At 35.6% G+C, this 20,671-nt stretch overlaps 1 protein-coding gene across 1 annotated transcript; it reads right to left on the bottom strand.

The window, feature by feature from the left end:
- Positions 1 to 15,723: 15,723 nt before the first annotated feature.
- On the bottom strand, positions 15,724 to 17,835 carry LOC137714616 (probable jasmonic acid carboxyl methyltransferase 2). Its single transcript, XM_068453786.1, has 3 exons — positions 17,710 to 17,835; positions 16,830 to 17,513; positions 15,724 to 16,280 (listed from the first exon to the last, which is right to left on the bottom strand). Exons 1-3 carry the CDS (start codon positions 17,782 to 17,784, stop codon positions 15,936 to 15,938), a joined length of 1,104 nt encoding a protein of 367 aa, XP_068309887.1. The 5' UTR covers positions 17,785 to 17,835; the 3' UTR covers positions 15,724 to 15,935.
- Between the last annotated feature and the right edge of the window lie 2,836 nt (positions 17,836 to 20,671).

Below are 20,671 nucleotides of genomic sequence, written 5' to 3'. Positions count from 1 at the left end.
AGAACCTACTTGTATTTTAAATTTTACATCTATTAGAGAAATGATTTAAATATAATTTATAAAATATGGTCTACCTAGCATTCTCTAATCAAGCAAATTAATTATTTCCGAGCTAATTAACATATTAGCATTTTAAAGATTTTCTCAATAATAACTTCAATTAAACTTCAAGTATTAAAAAAGGACAAATAAATTTAACTATTCAAAAAGGATCTAAACCTACCACTTGGTATTACATTTCAGTGATATTTCTCTTCACTTGTAAGTGAGATGTTTTAGGTTCGATTATCGCCAAAGACGAATTTGAATCACATTATTGCTAACCTATTATGAGACTAAGTCCACATTCTCTTTCTTAATGCAGATAGTATTATTTGTTTTTAAAAAAAGACCTTAACCTTTTTTTTAAATAAAGGGTAAAATGCATATGGATTTAGCTAATTAAGTTTTTTAAACCAGTGTGTTTTATCGTCAGCACCTAGGTTCAAATTTCTTTTGAATGAATTTAATGAAATTATTTTTTATTGTTTATAAATAAATAAATAAAAACAAACAAAAGGAAAACAACAAGAGGAGGATTGATTCCAGTCGGTCCAAGAGTCCATTCAATGTCCCATCCTAAAATTTTACATCTTAAGCTTAAGCTTGATCATCACAATTATTTCTAAGCATGCGTCTCATCATTGGACGGAAATTAATACCAATTATTAGGCTACAATGTTACATTATATTATCGGAACTCGGAAGGGAAGAATCCATGAATGTCACATAATTATTTGCTTAACAAACAAAAATCCGACTGAAATTATTTAAACAAAGAAACGCCACGTCGGCAGCTGTTGGTATCACCAACTGGACCATGGCCCATGTGTCGTCTGCGGGGTCCAGTAGTCATTGGCTCACAGCTCTACTGCAGTGGAGTCTACTTACCCATCCGTAGAAAATAGGCAACAATACCATGTGAAAAACAAAAACACATATAAAAAGAAGAATTAAAAAAAATTAAAGAAATTGTGACTTAATATTCCGATTTATGGGTATTTCTTTCTCACATGTAAATAAGTGGTTTATGTTTGATTCTTATCAAAAATGAATTTGAACTACATTATTGCTAGCAGCCTACTCTCCCACCTTCCTTAACGTTGATAATATCGTTTGTTCAAAAAACAATAATAATAACTAAGGAAATTATAAGCTGAGAATATGGATATTCCGAGCTCTATAAAACGGGCAACAGATCAGTCCCTCATAGTCTAACTTTAAAGTTTCCCTTTCAAACATTTCTACAAAGTCCAATTGAAGAAGAAAAACGGAGTCACAAGATTCCCTCATGCTTTCTCTGTCTCGCTAATATTTCCCGGATAATCTTGCATTTTCTCAGTCCGTAATTCCATGGCTAAGTTATCTTTTCAGCCACCCAAACCCCCTATAAAAGCACCCTCTTTATGCTCTTAACTCTCATCGCCTCCGCGGTCTCCTCCGCCGAGATTTCACACAAAACGCACAACGCACAATTCCCTAGATCATTTCATTTTTTTTTATCGATCTCCAAAATATGGATACTTACAAACCGGCGTTCGATTACGTGGCGGCGGAGAAAGCCATTGCCATGAGTAAGTACCGCTGCCACCAGAACTTCAAGTCCGTTCTGACGGTGTGCGCCGCAGTCTCTCCTCTCATCTTCGCTCTCTGCCGCTCTCTTCCGTCCGCATCCAAACTCTCCAGCGTCATTTCCAGCCAAGTCCACGCAGTCTTTGACAACCAGTTGTACGTTTTCACGCTCGTCATGGCGCTCCTCGCCGCCATCTACGCTCTGGCCCGCCAACATGACGAAGAATCCGCCCGATCACCGGATATCTACGAGGAGTTTGCCGTCAACAGAGTGTATTGCCGGAGCGTCGTGGTTAACGACGAAGATAACGGTGGTGTGTGTTCAGAAACAGAGAAGAAGCCTTCTTTTCCAGAAACAGAGTCGAAGGCAAATGAGGAGTCTAAGAATGCAGTGGTGCCATTTCCGCCGGTTAACGGCCGCGAAACGGTTACAGAAACGGAAACTCATTACGTCCCTCCGGTTATTACAATTACTACGGAGAGTGCTGACGTGGCATTGGTGGAGAAGGAGAAGCGGTACATGACAACACAATCGGAGGGTTTTGGGAAGAAGAAGATAAGTAGTACTACAAGAATTATGCGACGATCGAAGACGGAGATTGACCGGAAAAATAAGAGTTGCGGCGAGGAAGAGTTGGCGAGGCGGTCGGGGTCCGTGGAGGTGCTGGACAACGAGGAGTTCAACCGGAAAATACAGAAATTCATTGAAGATATGAAGCAGACTCAGAAGGAAGAGAAAAGGCAAGAGGAAGAAGATGAAAGGAGAAGGAGAAGAGCAGAGGGAAATTACGTTCGCATGGCTTCTTTTACCTCTTCAGTAATTCACTGAGGCTACTTTTACCTTAGCAGTAATTAGTATTTCAATGTTTAACAAGGTTTAGCTTTGAAGAGTTTTTAGTACAGGGATGCACATTATTTATTATCCTATTAAATAAAATTGAAATCGAGTTTGGGCGTTTTGAGATATGCTTGATATTTAATTTTGTTATGTTTGATTGTTTCAGTTTATCTTTCATATTCGTGCTCTTTTTTTAAGAAAAACTTTACCAAATGTCTGACTAAATTCAACTAGACCAAATTATTATGTGGGTCTTTCATACGATGTGAATTAAGAAATGAAATGAATGGAAAGGTGAAATAGTGGTTGAGTTGGATTGGGGGTGTTTGTAATTTTTTTGTTAACTAGCCCAAGGTATATGCTATATAATCGTCGCATGGATCAAGTTTCGTGATTTATTCAAAAATTACACCGAGATAAGTTTAAGGAGAATATGTTGAATTGTTGATTGTCTGTAACGATCAAGATTATGGCACTTGATAGTATTATATTTTTTTTTTGTTTCTGTTAATATTTTTTTACGAAAGAATTAAGGCAACTTGAGCAAAATTTGGCTCAGTTTGTGGTGAATAATGTATTTTGCGGGTTTTATAGAAAAAGAAAGAAACAAAGTGGGCACTTGGAAATCCCTATGGATTGATGACAGGTTGCGTCTGTTGTGTTATATTGTGTTGGTATTTGCTTGATGAGTTGATGAGGTGATGAGGAGGGAGATTTTGTCATTTTTCAGCGTGCTTGGAATGTAAGATTGATGTTTTGCTTCACCTAAACTAAAGGATCAGTGGTCAACTCTTGTGCATGCTTTGTGACTTCTTGTCCACCATTTTTTGTCTTACTGCTATAAGCTATTTTCTATGGCAACGATAGTATTTCATTCATGAGAAAAGATCTTGAGACAATACAACAAGGAAACTGGGGAAAAAGTCCAGTTTTCAAGCATTACATTTTCTAACTAAAGGTTAGAGATTCGGAGGTTCCTCAAACCACAAATGAACACCTTCATCGTGAAGGAAAATATTTGCTTACCATTAACGGCAATGTTTTATGGGATTTACTAACATGATTCATTTTGCGCAATTTATGATTTAAGTTTCCCTTGAAACCCTATTATTCCATGGCTTTTTTCCAGCTTATAAATGCATGGCATTAATCAATAATCACCCAATAATATAGAAATTGATGTATCATTCCATTTTTTAGGAGATCAAATTTACAAATTATATGATGTCTGACTTATTAAAAATAAACACGTTAATCAAGTAATGCTAGATAAATAATCTAGTATTACCCAATGTTCTTATGAAAAAAGTCTCTTTTTCTCATCTACCTTTAGCCTTTTTGGTATTCTATAAATTAAACTATGGATTGCCTCATGTCTTCCATTTAGGTCTCTCATGATTACGTTTTCACTAATTGTTTGTCTATCTTTTGCAATATTACACACAGTTTTGCGATTATAATTTCTAAAGCACGCCTTATACATGTAGGCAAGATTGCCACTATCAAAATATCTGAATTATCTTTCCATTTTACAAGCGTTTTTATTCTATAAATACAACTTCTAATTTCCATTATCCAAATTCCTTTTTCTCACGTCAGTGCTTTTTTTTTTTTTTTTTTCCTCTCATTTATTTTGAGTGGTTTAGGAGAACAATTGTAGAAGAAATAAACAAAAGGAAGGTGGAGGAGGAAAATTATTTCACTGTGTAAAAAACACGATTTAATACACAAGTGTTATAATATTACAGCTCAGTTCCCGAGAAATAAGACTTTATTATTTAGTGGTGGTTGCACAAAATAAATTAATGCTTTTGTGTGGAGTTGTGGAAGGATAAGTACAATTCGTATTTGTGAGGAAATTAGTACAATTCGTATTTGCCTTCTGGGACAACTAAAGCCAAAAAGCCAAAAGCATCAAGCAGCTTTTCTCGTTCATTATTAGCAACGTAACACCACTTTTCCTTTCTCTTTTAAGACTTTTTAAAGTTGTTTTTATTTATTCGTTTGGCGCTAGCAAGTCTACCCTCTAGCACCACCTACACTCGTGGTGCTATACATTTATATTTTTAGTAAAATCATCTCCAATTATTTTGTTTGGCCGACCCACTTCATCCATAGAAATGGCACTAACCCGATGAATTTAAACTCGACAAGAAAAATATCCATGAAATGGCTCGTACTACAGTGGTGGAGCGAGCCCGGAAAGTGATTCGCCCTGAGCTGGGATGTGACACAATGAACTTGAAATCAAAATGATTTAAATTCCTATTGTATGTAAGTAAACATTCCCTACATTTTTTCTTTCAAAATTTTATTACTTAATCCTCTCAAATTCTTGGTGAAGTAGCCGGTTTATACCTATTTATTCTGTTTCATATTTTCATACAGAACAGGGATAAAAGTTGGTGATAAAAGAAAATTTAGGGTTTTAATTAGAAGGCCACACCACACACTAGATGGCATTAAGTTGGTGGCAAGTCACAATTAAACAGTGCTTTTCTTTAAACAAACGGAGAGGCGGCATATGCAGTGATTGGCTAAGTCAACATCATGAACAGCAGAAAGCGTCCTAAAGAGAAGATATATAATCCATGTTGCAACCCTAAAATGAAACATCTCACACACTTCAAAACAAAATTCTGGCCCCAGCTAATTAAAATTTGGGATTAAGAAATATAACCCAAATGCCGAGTTTTTATACTAAGCTTTTTCAAGTGTCTATGTTACAGATCATGTACATGAATTGTTTTATTAGGTTGTGCTTGTTGAATGAGAAATTAGTTTGATGACTTTCAATGTCATTGTCTGAATTTTAAATAACAATTGGCTTCTTTAATTTATTAGAGCTGAAAAATGAAAAGAAAAAAAGATTGAAACTAAAACCCTATGTACAACAATACATAGTGAAGTAGATGTTGAATTGATGGAAGAGCTTTTCAGAGTATTTGTTTAACATTTCTTTAAATGATAATTAGGTAGAACTAAAGATTGAAATTAATAATCCGAGAAATTTTGGCTTGTTTGGAATTTGCTTTTAGTGCAAATATTTTTGGGTGTCAAAATCACTTGCATTTTTACTAACGATTGGTTCTAAAAATATTTTCACAAAAAACACATTCAGTCATTTTAAAAGCAATTATAACGAGCCCTTAGTGGGGCCCTTCCGAATCGGAAACCCTGTGTGATGACACCTTTTGCACATCCTCAAGGTTGGATCTGGTTGCTTGTGAGGGAAAAAAACAGTATCCATGCATAATTGAAAAATGGAAAACTGAGATTAATTAATTAAATACAAAGTGGTATGTATTATTTCGTTTTGCCTTTCTTAATGTCAAACCAATGCACATAAAATTTTAAAAATTAATTACTTGTAAAGGGTAGAGTATGTATATTAAAACAGAGAGGGGAAGAAGTGATTGGGAGAATAAAAAGGAGATGAAAGAAGTGATGTAGAAAGTTGATTTATTAGTGGAACGTGGATTGTCTCTATCCATAGATTTCAAAACAAAAAAAGTGAAGTAATAATTAAACTAGTCTTTATAACCTTTTTTGGATAGTATCTGAAAATGACCTACAGTACAATTCATGTTATTTTATTTCATAATATCGTCTTTAAAAAAAATCTCATGAAGAAAAGAACAGGAAGAAATTCTTAAAAAAAAAGTGAGTGAAATAGAAAGGAAAATGATCCAACAAAAGGTATATGGTATCACCCACTTATCATTCCCTTTACAGGCGACAAAATGGTTTTCTTATAACATGGTTGTAAGTTGGGGGTGTCATGGTGCGGTTTAATTAAGGCACATGGGCCTTTTCAATTGCAAAAAAAATGTATATTGCTTCTAATTAACAAAATCAAAAGTAGGTTTGAGTTTATTTAAAAGGAAAACTAAAGAAAATGATTTGAAAATTTTGAGTTTTAATGATAAGGACAAAATAAAGGGTAAAGTGAATAGTACCAAGATTGATTTTTTTTGTGTAAAAATGTAGTTTTTTGTTAAAATGAATCGTACCACGGACTTTTCATTAAAACTTCTTTATTTAAATTGGCTAAAACAGTATGTTATTTTTTCGCACTCGAATTTAGATGTTCTTTCTATAGTTTAAATTAATTTTGTATATATTATTGTTTGTATAGAAAAAAATGGAGAGAGTTTGGCGCCATCTCCCGGGAAGCTTGGCTGGTATTTTTGGCACCTTAATTAATTTGGAATTGCTCAGGCTACCTTCTATTATATTTAAGTTGAATGATCCCGAAATGGAAGACAGATAAGAGATTCTAACTATGTAGTCAATATTTCTCTGGCATGAATTCTAGGGTCAAATTTGGTGTACTTGTCGTTTTCGTCATAGAGGGTTTTATATTGTGTCCAATTCCAAAGCGCGTGAGCAGTTCTAAAGATATTTTCATCAAAATTGGTTTGAGTTATTTTAAAAGTATTTTTAAATAATTTCCTAATTGAATGAAAAGATAGACAAATGAAACGATGCCTTCGTCTTATGAATATTCCTATCCATAACAAAGCTGATTTAATATGTTCCTAATTGTGATTTTAAATAGTGTTAAGCTAACTACCCAATATACAACAAGTAGGAGTGTGGACCTTGTACGTAATGATGAGACGGTGGAGAAAGACCAATATCATGGCCTTTGGCCATGAGCATCCCCAGGCACCTCCCTCCCATCCCAAAACCTGAGAAGCTGTACGGTACTTTTGACTCGTATATATCCTTCCTGCATGCATGCATGCATTTTATTAAAAAGTCGAATTCAGTGAGTTGTAAGCTGTAACTTTTAATCGCGTACAGTACATGTTTTAACTTAATTTTAACAAGAAATTAATTGAATGAGGTGAATTTGATCCATTCATACGTACGTCAAACCTTGACGGATTGAATTTGTGAGGATCGAGAATCACTGAAAGAGAGAATGATGAGAAAGAGAGAGAGAGAGTAAATGAAACAAACATATTTAATTTGTTCAGAGCTCAAACCTTCCATCTCGCAGCAAGTATTGGAAACCATGGCATCGATGGAAGCCAACCTTAGGGATTCTTACCACCTAATTGACACACACCACTCATTTTGTTCAATCAATTATACGAAGTATGTCAAGAAACAATCGTTTTTAATACTTGCAACTTGCAAGTCTTCAAGAACGATCGAGCATATATGACCATCTGATCAATTGCCATCAGTCTCCACACTACTGAGAGAAGTCCGCAAGTGTAATCTCGACCTTGTAGACGATAGTAAGTTGATAAAAGAACAAAAAAAATCTTCAAGAAAGTTGTTTCTAGGTTTGTCAAATAACACAAATGTCAAAAGTAAAGCGATATTGTAGGTTATAGTACATAAGAAGCATACGGCATGTCGGTAATGCTCTCCACTGTAAGAAATGACTTCGAAGAAGTTTTTCTCGCCAAGTTGTTCTTTCCTTTTCAATCAAACAAAACAAGTAGCATATTATTCACTAATACAACTATAAAAAATTAAGGGTAAATATCAATTTATTACCTTCAAGTTTTGTGGTTTTCAACATTGGTACATGAAGTTTTTTTCGTCCCAGAGTCATACGTGTTAATTTTGAGACAGTCTTATACATCCGTTAGTTTAGCTATTAAGTCACCCGTTAACTGATGACGTGGCACATATGTAGGCAATCACTGGGGTGCCACGTGTCATTAAAGGGTCCAAATGGAAATTAAAAATTCAAAAATTAAAAAATAAAAATAAAAAACTAAAAACCTAAAACCTACCCGTTTTCTACCTCCTCCCATCCCTTCTTTTCTCTGCAACCCCTAGCCCCCCCCACCCCCCGCCCCCGCACCCTCTCCTTCCCTTCTCTCTTCTGCAACCCGCACTTGCACCCTTTCCATCCCTTCTCTCTTCTACAACCTGCACCACCCTCCTTTCTCTCCTCCATCCTCTTCTGCAATCCGTCCATCGAGGCAACACTGACAAGTCTCCCTCCCGCCGCCGTGACCTCAGTTCCCCCTTCTTCTCAAGTAGTTGTTATCTGGGTTCTCTTTTTCTTTCCCCAATTCTAGAAGTGGTTCTATTTGTTCCTAATCAAATATTTGAAATTCTCAACTGGGTTTGGTTTTCGATCTCCTATCTCAGTGCAGAGGGGGAAGGCAGATGAGGAGGGTGTGGTGGAGAAATTGAGAGAGTTTGAGGAAGGTCAAGGAGGAGCAAGCGGTGGTGAAGTTAGGGACATTGGAAAGAGGGTTGGATCTAAGGAGGTGAGGAGAGGGCGGCACTTGGATCCAGGAGAGGTCTATGGAGGAAACCCTTGTACCATTGCAGAAAATACCAAAAAAGGAACATGGGTTTTGGTTGGGGAAGAGAGAAGGGAGGGAGAGGGTGTGGGGGATGAGGAAGGGAAAGGGTGCGCCGGGGTGGGGGGTGGGGGTAAGTGTTGCAGGGTAAAGAAGGGATGTGGGGAGGTAGAAGACGGGTAGGTTTTAGGGGCTATTTTTTATTTTAATTTTTTGAATTTTTAATTTCCACGTGGACTCCTTAATGACACTTGACACCCATTCATTGTTCACATAGGTGCCACATCATCAGTTAACGGAAGACTTAACAGCCAGACTAACGGATGTATGAGACTGTCTAAAATTAACATTTTAGGTATGACTCTGGGACGAAAAAAACTTCATGTACCAAATGTTGAAAACCACGAAACTTAAGAGTAGTAAACTGATATTTACCCAAAAATTATTAAGAGAAAGTGAAGCTTGAACTCTGACTTAGCACAAGAGTGTGAAGTACTTCCGGGTTCTCGTCTAAGAATTTGACCATCGATCCATGTCATTGTGCTGGCTGTTCTATCTGACCTGCAATGATCATGGTTAATATATTATCTTTGATCTCTTCATCTGCTAACCCCGCGCAGTAGTGTGCACCTGCTAACCTTTTTATCCTTTCACTCATTGCATCCTCAATTATTCTCATGATTTTCTTTCTGGCCTGAACCATACAGTTTGAGCCTGTGAAGTTTTGAAAATTTAGGCCTGCAAGCCCATAAAGATGAATAAAATGTTGAAATATCTAAGATCGATCATATCTCTAAAATAAAAAAGAGTTGAAATATTATAATCTCATTTTAACTAATATCGAGACCTGTTGTGAGAAAATTCCATACCTAATGGATTATGCAAGTGGGACAATACTAGTTTTGTTGGAAGTGCGCCATTGGCCCGTCTTTCTGATAATTTCGACATGGTATCAGAGCCTGGGAGTGGGCCCATATTGCCATGTGGTGGGTCCCCTTAGCCCTGGGCTATGATGGTGGGTCTCTTGGCCTCGCGTGTAGGGTTCCACATCGATCGTATATCTGGGAAAATAAGAATTTAAATATTCTAACCTCACATTTAACGGATTGTGCCGGTAGTAATTACCAAATTGAGAATAATATCAATGTTCTTAGAAATAGGCATTTGGTCTGTTTTTTGATAATTTTGACATACAAAGCCCATTTATGAGACATGTTGGGCCTTTTTATATAGGATCCGAAGGCGGAATAGTGTTTTACCTGAAGTCCTTTGTAAAATCTAGTTCGTATCCGCTTTCCGCACTTATCAACATCTTGCACATAGCTCTGCAAGTTATCTGCTCCAAAAATGAAATATACAAAACACCATACAAATAGGTCACAAAAACTAACCACCCAAAATCTGTTTTGAAATGCTCTCTGAATATATTAAAGCACTTTTAGATAACCAAAATTTCAATGATTTTTCAAGAAACAATTTAAACTTTTATTATAAAATTTGACATGCATTTTAAGAAAGGCGGTCGTGATTTGTGAACATTAGTTATTTCCTAGGAAGTATTTTTAAATAAGAACCGATAGTGACATCAGTTCTTCATTATGTCAAAGGAGTTTATGAGTTGATTTTAATATTATACATTTTATCCTATTTTTAGTATATTTTGATAATTATTTTGGTGAGATTTTAATACTTTAATTTATATTTCTAATGTAGGACATGCGAAACTCTTATGAGCAAAAAGTGAACCAACAAATGAATTTTTAAGTATATTCCAATTGAAAGACATTCACAAGTCATTCAACTTGTTCCTGTCAAAGTTTTATATTTTTATGACGAGCAGTTGCTTAGCTCAGCAATAGATTTCATGCATCTCTTGCTGAATCTCCCCAAGTCATTGTTTAAGACTGCCTTTGCTGAAGCCTGACTACGTGCTCGAAACGAAAACCCTCGTCTCTCCAAAGATGTTGGTCCTAAAGCAATTTCCTGCCTGCACTCACATAAGTTACGGTGCTGCAGCAGAATATAAGAATCTGATGCTGACAATTTAACAAAATTGAATATAATATATATTAAGTGGTTTCACTTATATTTATATTTACACTGAAATATTTTGTGATAAAATTCCACGCCTACCGTACAAGTGACAAGTTACAAATTGGAGAACACTATTAGGGCAGTTGGTGGTGGACTGTTGGCCTGTCTGTTTGACAGAAAAAATTATAAAGGTAGATCATGAAACCAAAGAGAGGTACTAACGGAGACGGCGAAGACGAACAAACTCGTAAAACCCCTTTCCACGGTTAATGGCAGCCATGAAGTTCAGGGTTTCTCCAATGAATGGTCACTAGTATAAAAACATATTTGCGCGACGGATCAAATTTCGTTGCGCAAAGTATGTTTGCGCAACGCAAAACACAAAACGTGGCGCAAACTACCTTTGCGCGACAAAGGCTCGCATCGCGCAAAACAGCTTTGCGCGACGTAGGTGCTACTATCGCGCAAAGTTGTTTTGAGTAGTTCACTGACTTGATATATCTTGGTTTGAGTAGTTCACTGACTTGATTATTTGATAAATCAGATATGAAAAGGCACCTAATACTACTACCATTGCGTAACAATCAAAAGAGGAGTAATGTTATTCATACCATGTTTTTATACCACATTTATATATCAAGTGACATTTGATGTGAACAGCCACATCATTTGAAAAATTTGCAAAACTCAAAGAAAGGAAGGAGAAAGATTCCTCGTATATCACAATCATCATTTAATTAATTAGTTTTTCTTAATTATTAGTTTATTAAATAATGAACTAAATTTAAAAATCTAATTAATTCAAATGATATGGCTGTCCACATCAAATGCCACTTAAAATGATATGAAAATATGGTACAAAAACATAGTATGAATAACAACATCCCCAAAAGAATAATAAGCTTCATGTGGCAAACGGAAGGCATGTAATTCTTCTGCTACCGAGTTGTTCTCTGCAGATTTTGAGTAACTTGGTGGGTGGAATGATCAGAAAAATTTATAAAGAATTGAAATCTTGAATTTATATTAGTTAGACATCAACGGATGAGGAAAATTGATTTCTAATGAATACTTGCATGCACTGAGTGTTATTGGAAGTCTACCCTCTCAGCGCATCAACAATGGGGCAAAATGGCGAAATTTGGGATTGGAAATTTGAACTTGGGACTTATTTAATAGCATTTTCAACTATTTGGTGGATTTGGGTCTTAGACGGTCTTGAAGGAGTTACTATATCACTTGATTTCTTGAACAGTGAACTTTTTTAACAAAAATCAATGTCTCCAACCATTATGAACAGTAATAGACGTGGCAGTTACTAAATTGAAAGGGACATGCGTTGCTGTATTACTGCTAGGGATCGGACCATATTGGTCAATTATATTGTCTAATAATTCAAATTTTAATCAGTTACAATTAGTGATTCCTTTGACATTACTTGTTTTCATTTCTTTAACTCTTTTCACCTACCTTCTCCTAACTCCTTAGACCTTCCATAGAAACCAAATCTAGTATAAATTTTTCTTAGGCTTTTTAGCTAAAATGGTCTCTGAGATTTGCATAACACATCACTTTGGTCCCTGAGATTTCAAATCAATAGAAGTGGTCCCTGAGAGTGTCTACCATCTATCATTTTGGTCATTTCGTTAAAAATTCCATTAAGTGTCCAGGAGCTCTTAGCTGGAAGTTTGGGCAATCTTCAAAGCTTCGTAACTCAATCGTTTCTTAACAAAATTCGACCCATAATATATCAAAATGAAGATAGGAAAGTGTAGAATAAGATTAAGCCTAATAGTTGCCGGAGATGGTCGGAAAATAGCCTCAAAGTTGACTGGTCCGAGGAAAAATTGGAAAACTTGTTGGAAAATGGGTAAACTTTAAACGTTCATAACTTCTTCAATACTCAACAAAATCAGTGATTCAAAACGAAAATCATACTTCTCGACGAGACGAAGAGAATGATACCTTTTTCAACGTCTAACTCGCCATGGTTTTGCCCAAAAAGGGCTCGAAAATGGCTGTCTTGGTCTCAAGTTAGCCACTCGTGCCATTTTTTGGCCAAATCACAGCGAGTTAGCCATAAAAAAAAAAAGGTACCAGTCTCTTCTTCTCATCGAGAAGTATGATTTTCGTTTTTGAATCACTTGATTTCGTTGAGTATTGAAGAAATTATGAACGCTTAAAGTTTACTCAGTTTCCGGCCAGTTTTTCAGTTTTCCCTCGGACCAGTCAACTTTGAGGCTATATTATGACCATCTCCGGCAACTATTGGGCTTCTAAATAGGTATAATCTTATTCTATAGTTTTCTATCTTCATTTTGATATATTATGGGTTAAATTTGGTTAAGAAACGATTGAGTTACGAAGCTTTGAAAATTGCCCAAACTTCCTGCCAAGAGCTCTAGAACACTTAACGGAATTTTTAACGGAATGACCAAAATGATGGATGTTGGATAATCTCATGGACCACTTTTATTGATTTGAAATTTCAGGGACCAAAATAATGTGTTATGAAAATTTCAGATACTATTTTGGCTAAAACGCCTTTTTCTTAAGATTATGTTGTTTTTCTACACCTCCTTTTGAATTTAGCATGACCTAAAGATTTTGTTTTGGAAAAAAACATGACCTAAAGATTGTGTTTGTGGGACGAGGTAGATCCACATACCACCGACGTAAAGACTTTGTTTCCTTAGCCGCACCAACACGGTGGACCCTAATGGCAGGCACAGACACAGAGTCATTTGATGCAAACAGTCAATCCTAGGACTCACATGTTTTTTCTGCTAACGTTGATGGTCGCTTCTGTGTTTTGTGTTTGAATAATTTACATTGTGCAACATAAAACTTAAACGTCTACTTCATATTTCTTTTGGCCCAAAGATGTTGTAGTAGTGTTTAAATATAAGTTGTAGTTCTTAAATTTAAGTTGTTGTAGTTTTTAATTTTAAATAATAAATTATGTTGAGCCTTATGACTCTTTGGCCCTTGATTGGAGATGATTTTTTGTCACAAGGCTATATTTGACCCTATGGTCATTTGGCCCTCAGTTGGAAATGGTAAAAAATGTGACTCTGCACTGTTCATTAAAATATTAATTTCTTAAATGACCAAAGAGTTAAAACGAACCTTCTAATTCTCCTTCGATTGAAGATAGCCTAATACTCCTCTTAAATTTCAGCCCCATCCAATGCGTCTGATTAGACAAACACGTGGTCTGTTCGTTTTTACAAATGAATTCCTCCTCATAATGGCCTCAAAGGAAGTATTCACAATTAGATGGCCAAGAAGATGACGAATAAGATGTTTCTTTCACAGTCCATGACTTTTGAGGACCCAAAACTTTTGAGCTTTGGAGGAGGACCAATCATCTGCCACAGAAAAGGTCCAATCATCTTATTTAAATAGCTTTGGAGTCCAGCTTCCCAACCGCACAAGGTACAATCATCTGCCACAGAATAGCTTCGAGCTTTAGAGGAGGACCACTCTAAGAGGACCTTTGCACTAAAACGCCATCTTGATGCTGGCACTAAAACGCGAACATTGTCCTGCCATCAAAAGCTCCAAGTGGGTGCTTATGTAAAAGAAATTGTTATTAGCATTTCAAAATTTTCGTTCTACACTCCTAACTTTCTATATTTGGAAAGAAAAAAACATTTGTAAGGAATGTAGAATAAGACTTTTGAAGTGCCAATAACACTTCCCTATTTAAATAGCGACAAAATATCTATTCATAGCCCCACCATACCTTGTACGGAAAGGCACAAACTTGATGTATCTAGAGTCTTTGCCAAGGACTCGAACTTTGCTAGAACGTAAGAGCATTTTTAGTGAGGGGTTCTATATGAGGTTGGAAAAATGGTGGATATAGCCTATTTTAGAGCTCCAAAGAATCTTTAGGGCTTTATAAAAGAATCTTTTCTAATGAAGAGTTATATCTTTCGGGCTCTTTATGGGGCTATATATATTTATTTATGTGGTAATTTGATAAAACGATGATTTTTTTTAATTTTTTTGTGTTAGCTTTTCTTAAGTTAATTTTTAGACGTGCTATCTTAATTTAAATTTTTTTTTTTTTTTTTTTTATGAACCCTTCAACCTAAAATGTTCAAATTGTGACAAAATTAGATTTCATCACTAATGAATCATTCGTTGGATTATATTCTCTTATCTCAATCTCATCTGTTGAAAGAAACAAATCCCCGCATCGCCCTTTGAAATAATTTGATTTTCATGTATAACACAACAATTTACCTAACACCAATTGGTAAATTTACTTCATACAATTTTGAAAAAAAAAAAATATTTGAAAATTTCATCCATCAATGCCCATGAACGTTAAATCAATTTGAAATTTTAATTCTTATGAAATTTAGAACAATCATTAATTAGCCAAATTGCAAGAAAAAAGAACTAAAAATTATAATAAAATGAGAGTATAAGTGTATTCGCAAGTGGAGGGAGAGTGATAGAATTTTGCTCATATGGGTTGCTACTTTTTTTGTGGGACTCACTGTTTTTTAGGGCTAGATGTAGCCTGATTTTATGCTACCCAAGAAAGGAAGATGTTAGCCCCAGTGGTGGATGTAGCCTCATTTTTCGGCTCATTGAGAATAAAATTTCCCGCTAAGGTTGGAAATATGGTAGCCTCATGGAGGATAAAGTTTCCATTGGGGATGCTCTAATGACCGTGAATATTTGATTTGTATGAGATTTCAAATTAATTTCATCTGGTATTTAAATTTGGCAATCAATTTTGTTGTTGTTGTAGTGTTTAAATTTAGAAGGATAAAAATATAAGGTTATGTTGACAACCATACAAGGGCCACATGAATATGTTACACTTAGTTGTGTGATTAATTAGTTGATTAAATAACTAACTACTTATGTATTATTTAACTTATCATAATAAACAGACTCATGTTTCCTTCATACGGTTATCAAATGTATATTGTCACTAAAACCCTCTTTAATAATTGACCACATTCATACAACTAATTAGAAGCAATGACAGATGGCCAAATATATTTTAGATTGCTCACATAAATGATAATCCGAAGCTAACAATCATACTGTTTTTTTTCCTTTTTGGTGAAAAGGCAAACCAATAACCTAAGAAAATGACAATGAGACCTGATTTTTAATTTGTGAACGGAAAAAGAAAAGAAAACTCAGTCCTTTCTAATGACCGACAAAACCAAATTGATGTACTTGGTTCTAGATTTTGATAAGTGATCTGCGACCAGCTCGGCGTACCGACGAAATAGATCATCCATGATATCTTTTCCGAAATGAGATTCGATTATCGACTCAACCACAGCTCTTATGGTCTTGGCCACTCGCTGCCCACTGGCTACAACAGATATCTCTGCACCACCATCCCAATCAATTTCAAAGGCTTCAAGGCGGTCCACCGTAAATGATCCTTCATTTTCTAACTCCAATTTCAGTTCCTCTTCACTTGGGGCATAGTATGGAGCGTTGAAGGAATCAACCGTTTCCTCTTCAATGAGGCCCTATACCATTGCATATACAAAATGTTACTAGGCAATAAATTAAGCTCGTGTTTGCATCCACTAAAAACTCATATGCTTATGAAACATAAGAAAACTATTTGGATACATAGAACTGATGACAATTTATTTATATACTATTTATTATGTGTCGGCTTATTATGTGTGAGTCTGACCTATATTAAAAAGTGTGACTAATTGTTATGTCCAAATAGCATTACTTACGGAAAAATAAAGAAAAAAAGGGGTTCTTCACAAATTAGTCTATAAAGCTCCATTCATAATAAAATCAAACACTTGAATATCATTTTAAAGAAGAAGAAAAAGGGTAAACTCAATTGTACATTACACACTCAACTAGTATTGTGCCCAACGTTAAAAGTTGATAGGTCGGAAGTTTTTCTTCTATGGGATCTTGAAGTATTGTTTCTCAACAACGGTAAAAGTTGTTAGGAAAAACAGTTGAACTACTAAGAAAATTATTCTTACGAGAGATGAAGAGAACTACCAGAAACTTAAAACTAAATATTGCATATTTATCTATGTTGGTACCTCTAAAACCATGCTCATTAATGCATGAGCTAGGAGTTCCCACTGGTAGCAGCTCTCTTGAGTTGATGGGTCTGAGGACGACCTGCCCATGAGTGACAATACCATTCGTCCTCCACCAACTATTTCTTCAGCTCGGGACTTGAGAAATAATGAAAAGTCCTTGTGAAATTGAAGTGAATATGCATCCAAAACGCATTGGGGGCTGGTCTTAGAAATGTAAATCTTTCCTTTGTTCAACGCTCTGCCACCTGCCTGGCAATCCAGGCCAGGAGGGACCTGAGAGAGCCAATGAAGACTAGAAGAGGAGTGCACGAAATGCAGACACTTGGCCGGAAACAATCTACCGTAAAACGAGCCCGGCACAGCGGAGATAAAGAAAGACTCGAATCTGTCACCTTTTTCTTTCTTCAGTTGGTTGTAGAATGCCGGGAGTGACATAAAAATGGTGTTGAAGTCGTTGCTAAAGAGGTCGTTTAGAAACACTCTAAACTCTCTGGATGACGATGAGCTGCTATGTGTGGCATGTATGGCATCAATTATATCAGATATAACTAGGAAGGCGTTTGGTCCAGATGAGCAACCCAAATCGGCTATTCCCATGCTCCCAATTGGTGCTATATTTGAGCACAACAATTTTTGTACAGCTTCATCAATGATTGACTTTGCTATAGATAATATTTTTCCCTACAAAACATAAATAATTATATTAACTAAAGGAGATCTATGCAATAATAATAAAATAATAAAAGATATATAGTTAACTAAAGACAATATTAATGAGTTAATTTTGGTCCTGATTTGTAGTTGGACTCGATTAATATCCTCCGTACATATTATCCTCGTGCATTCTTGTTGTTAAAATAAAAAAATTAATTTGTACCTGAACTTTAGAGTTTTGAGCATAACTAGTCTCGCCATTCCCTTGGTTCATGTGAAGTATTTGCAGCACCTCCATCTCAGTCTCCCCTTACTCAAGTCAGCCCCGTCTTCTTCACAGATGCTGTCACGCAAAGCCTATGAAACCTTGAAATGATGCTGGTGTGGTCTGGATATATAGACCCCATGTCGGACCACGCGGGAGCACTGCAACCACACATATCGTAATTGATTACTGCGTACCATGTTGTGTGCCATGTGTCACGTGCAGGACCACATACATACAGAAAGGACCACCTATAAAAAGCAGAGAAGAGGGGACCTCTAGGAGAAGCCGTTTATAATGTAACCCTTACTGCGTACTATGTTGTGTACAATGTGTCACGTGCAGGACCACATACATGCATTATAAGTTGGCCAATTTTTTTTTCGTGATCCTTGTGATGACACGACATTTTCAATGTGATCCTTGCGATGAAAAAGATTTTTAATTAAACTCTTGTGATGAGCCTTATTAGCAATTGAGGTCTAAATTCAAACTTTTGTTAGTCTTCCGTTAAATAAACTCACATGACTATTACAATGAGGGTCAAATTCGTCATTTCAATTCAAATTACATCCTATTTCATGGACATCTAGTATGAGTTAGGGTTTAACGGAATTAGATTTCATAGAAGAAAGCTTGAATGTAAAGAGTGAAACTAAACTTGTAAAATCACATCAATGGCTAGGAGAAGAGGTGAAGTGAAGCAGCGTATAATTTCTTAGATATGATTTAATTTCGTTTGGAAATCATAATACTTCTAATAAACTATTGTTTTTTTCAATGCCAACACATCTTTGATCACGAGTTAGAGTCTTAGTCTTAGTTGAATTTTCATTCTTGTATCAATTTGTACCAGTCTGAATGCATATATGCATTTCAATTTTGTCTTTAATTGGTAGTGTGGTTTGATGGATGCTGTAGTTGGCCAGTACACAACCTTTCATTTTTTTCTTAATCTTCTTTGAATTTAAATTATTTAAGTTTCTTACTCTCTTGAAGTTCCTATGAAGAGGGCGAACGTGAAAATTGAATTTTCTGCACTGCCTTTCACCCATTGTCTTCAATTTTGCAATGCCTTTCACTCGTCTAAATGCATAAACTGCAATGTTGTTCACCTGTTGTCTTTAATTCTTTAAGTTATTCTTGTAAATTATCTCTCATTTCCACTTGTTTCAATTTGCTTTGTGCACTGGAATCAGATGCCAACTTTTTAACTCACAAGAAAAAAAAGTGTTTGCCATAATTAACCCATAAAGAACAAGCGTATACCTAAGTCATATTAGATGTCCATGAAATAGGATGTAATTTGGATTGAAATGACGTATTTGACCATTATGTGATAGTCACGTGAGTTTATTTAACAAAAGACTAATGAAAGTTTGGATCTCAATTGCTAACAGGGCTCACCACGGGAGTTTAAATAACAATTTTTTCATCACAAGAGTGACATTGAAAGTGGTGTGTCACCACAGGAACAACAAAAAAAATTTGGCCTTATAAGTTTATAACATAACCCTGAAATGACCTAAGGCCAAAAGACAAAATCCTACTTTTCTACATGGCTAATGCTTGAGGGACCAAACTTCTAAATTAAATTTTGTAAATCAAATTATGTGGATATTGATGATTAGATTATTAAGTGTGTTGATTAACGTTTTTTTTATTGGTAACACATTATTTGATGGGCTTTTTTTATCAACACCCCATTTTTTTTAATTCTTATTGAACTACCTCTTCTACCCTTATTTAAATTTGAAAGAAAAAAAAAAAGAAAAAAATAAACCCAGCACCCACAAATGCCTATAATTCTTTCTATTACTATGGTACGTATAAGAGAGTAAAGCTATGCATTTAGTTTGACAATTAACCATTATTTGTAATCAGGAAATTTTATTTACACCCAATAATTCTCTTTTCACACCTAACGTGAAAATTTTGTCCAGCAAACTTACCTTTTTACCCTCAAATACAAAATTGACAAACTTAAAAAATAAAAAATAAAAAAATAAAAAAGAAGAAGAACACAAACGCATAAACCAACCCAACCACCTACAATGCCAGTAATCGGACTTGATCCCGATTGTCGTTACAAAAATTGTCGTCACCGACCTCCTCTTTATCTCATCAATGTTCAATTCTTCATCTCTATGGGGCTAGATTTTGGTCCGACTACAATTTCCTTAAAACTTTTTTTTTTAAAATTTTAAAGAGGAAAACAACGAGTGGCAAGACACTGTTATTCACCATTTTCAGGGCTTGAGAAGACTCACAGAGGCATTTCAGCCCCCTCTGACCATAAGTCTGGCTTCCACACCAGTATCGGATTTCAAACCCAAGGCCTCCACACATTTTTTGTAGTTTCCTTAAAACTTAATGGACCAATTAAAAAATAAATAAAAAAACTAGCAAATTGCAGCTCAAAAGACCGGTGTGATCTTGCAATTCGTGGAATAAGGATGCAGTCCCAAACGTGGACAAGTTAAAAAGCTATATATGCTTTCAAGGATGAAAAAGCTGGAAGTCATTTGAAATTGGGTGAAGAAGGAATTGATGAGAGACCAAAATTTGAGAGAGAGAGAGAGATATATATATATATATATATATATATATATATATATCAACGTTAGAAGCCCTATATTTCTCTGACGAACCCAACTTAGCTCAGGCAACATGATCCCCCGATTTCGTCGAAGGTCACAACCCTCCTCCATTATCATTTTACCGTTCTTGTCCACCCTCCGTTAATCCCTCTTTTTTATTTCCGGCAACCCACCCCAGGGCATAATTAGAATATAAAATTAAAAAAAAAAATTAATGGGTGTAGAAATAAGTTAACTGGGTCTAAATAAAATCTCCCTTTGTAATTTGACTTGCCTAATTCTTTTTTTCCCGAAATGTATGTTAGCTCCGGTTTTTTCTC

Source organism: Pyrus communis, chromosome 1 (assembly GCF_963583255.1).
Source record: "Pyrus communis chromosome 1, drPyrComm1.1, whole genome shotgun sequence".
In the NCBI taxonomy this organism is placed as follows: Eukaryota; Viridiplantae; Streptophyta; class Magnoliopsida; order Rosales; family Rosaceae; genus Pyrus; species Pyrus communis.
Note: the sequence above shows the minus strand (reverse complement) of the source record. Positions and strands in the feature narration are given on the sequence as shown.

Bases quoted from the DNA above. Each gene is read 5' to 3' on its own strand.
- LOC137714616 (XM_068453786.1), bottom strand. From the start codon at position 17,784: ATGGAGGTGCTGCAAATACTTCACATGAACCAAGGGAATGGCGAGACT. The intron at 17,514-17,709 runs GTACAAATTAAT...TATGTTTTGTAG, and splicing joins CTCAAAACTCTAAAGTTCAG to GGAAAAATATTATCTATAGC. The intron at 16,281-16,829 runs GTACCAACATAG...GCAATGGTATAG, and splicing joins TAATGAGCATGGTTTTAGAG to GGCCTCATTGAAGAGGAAAC.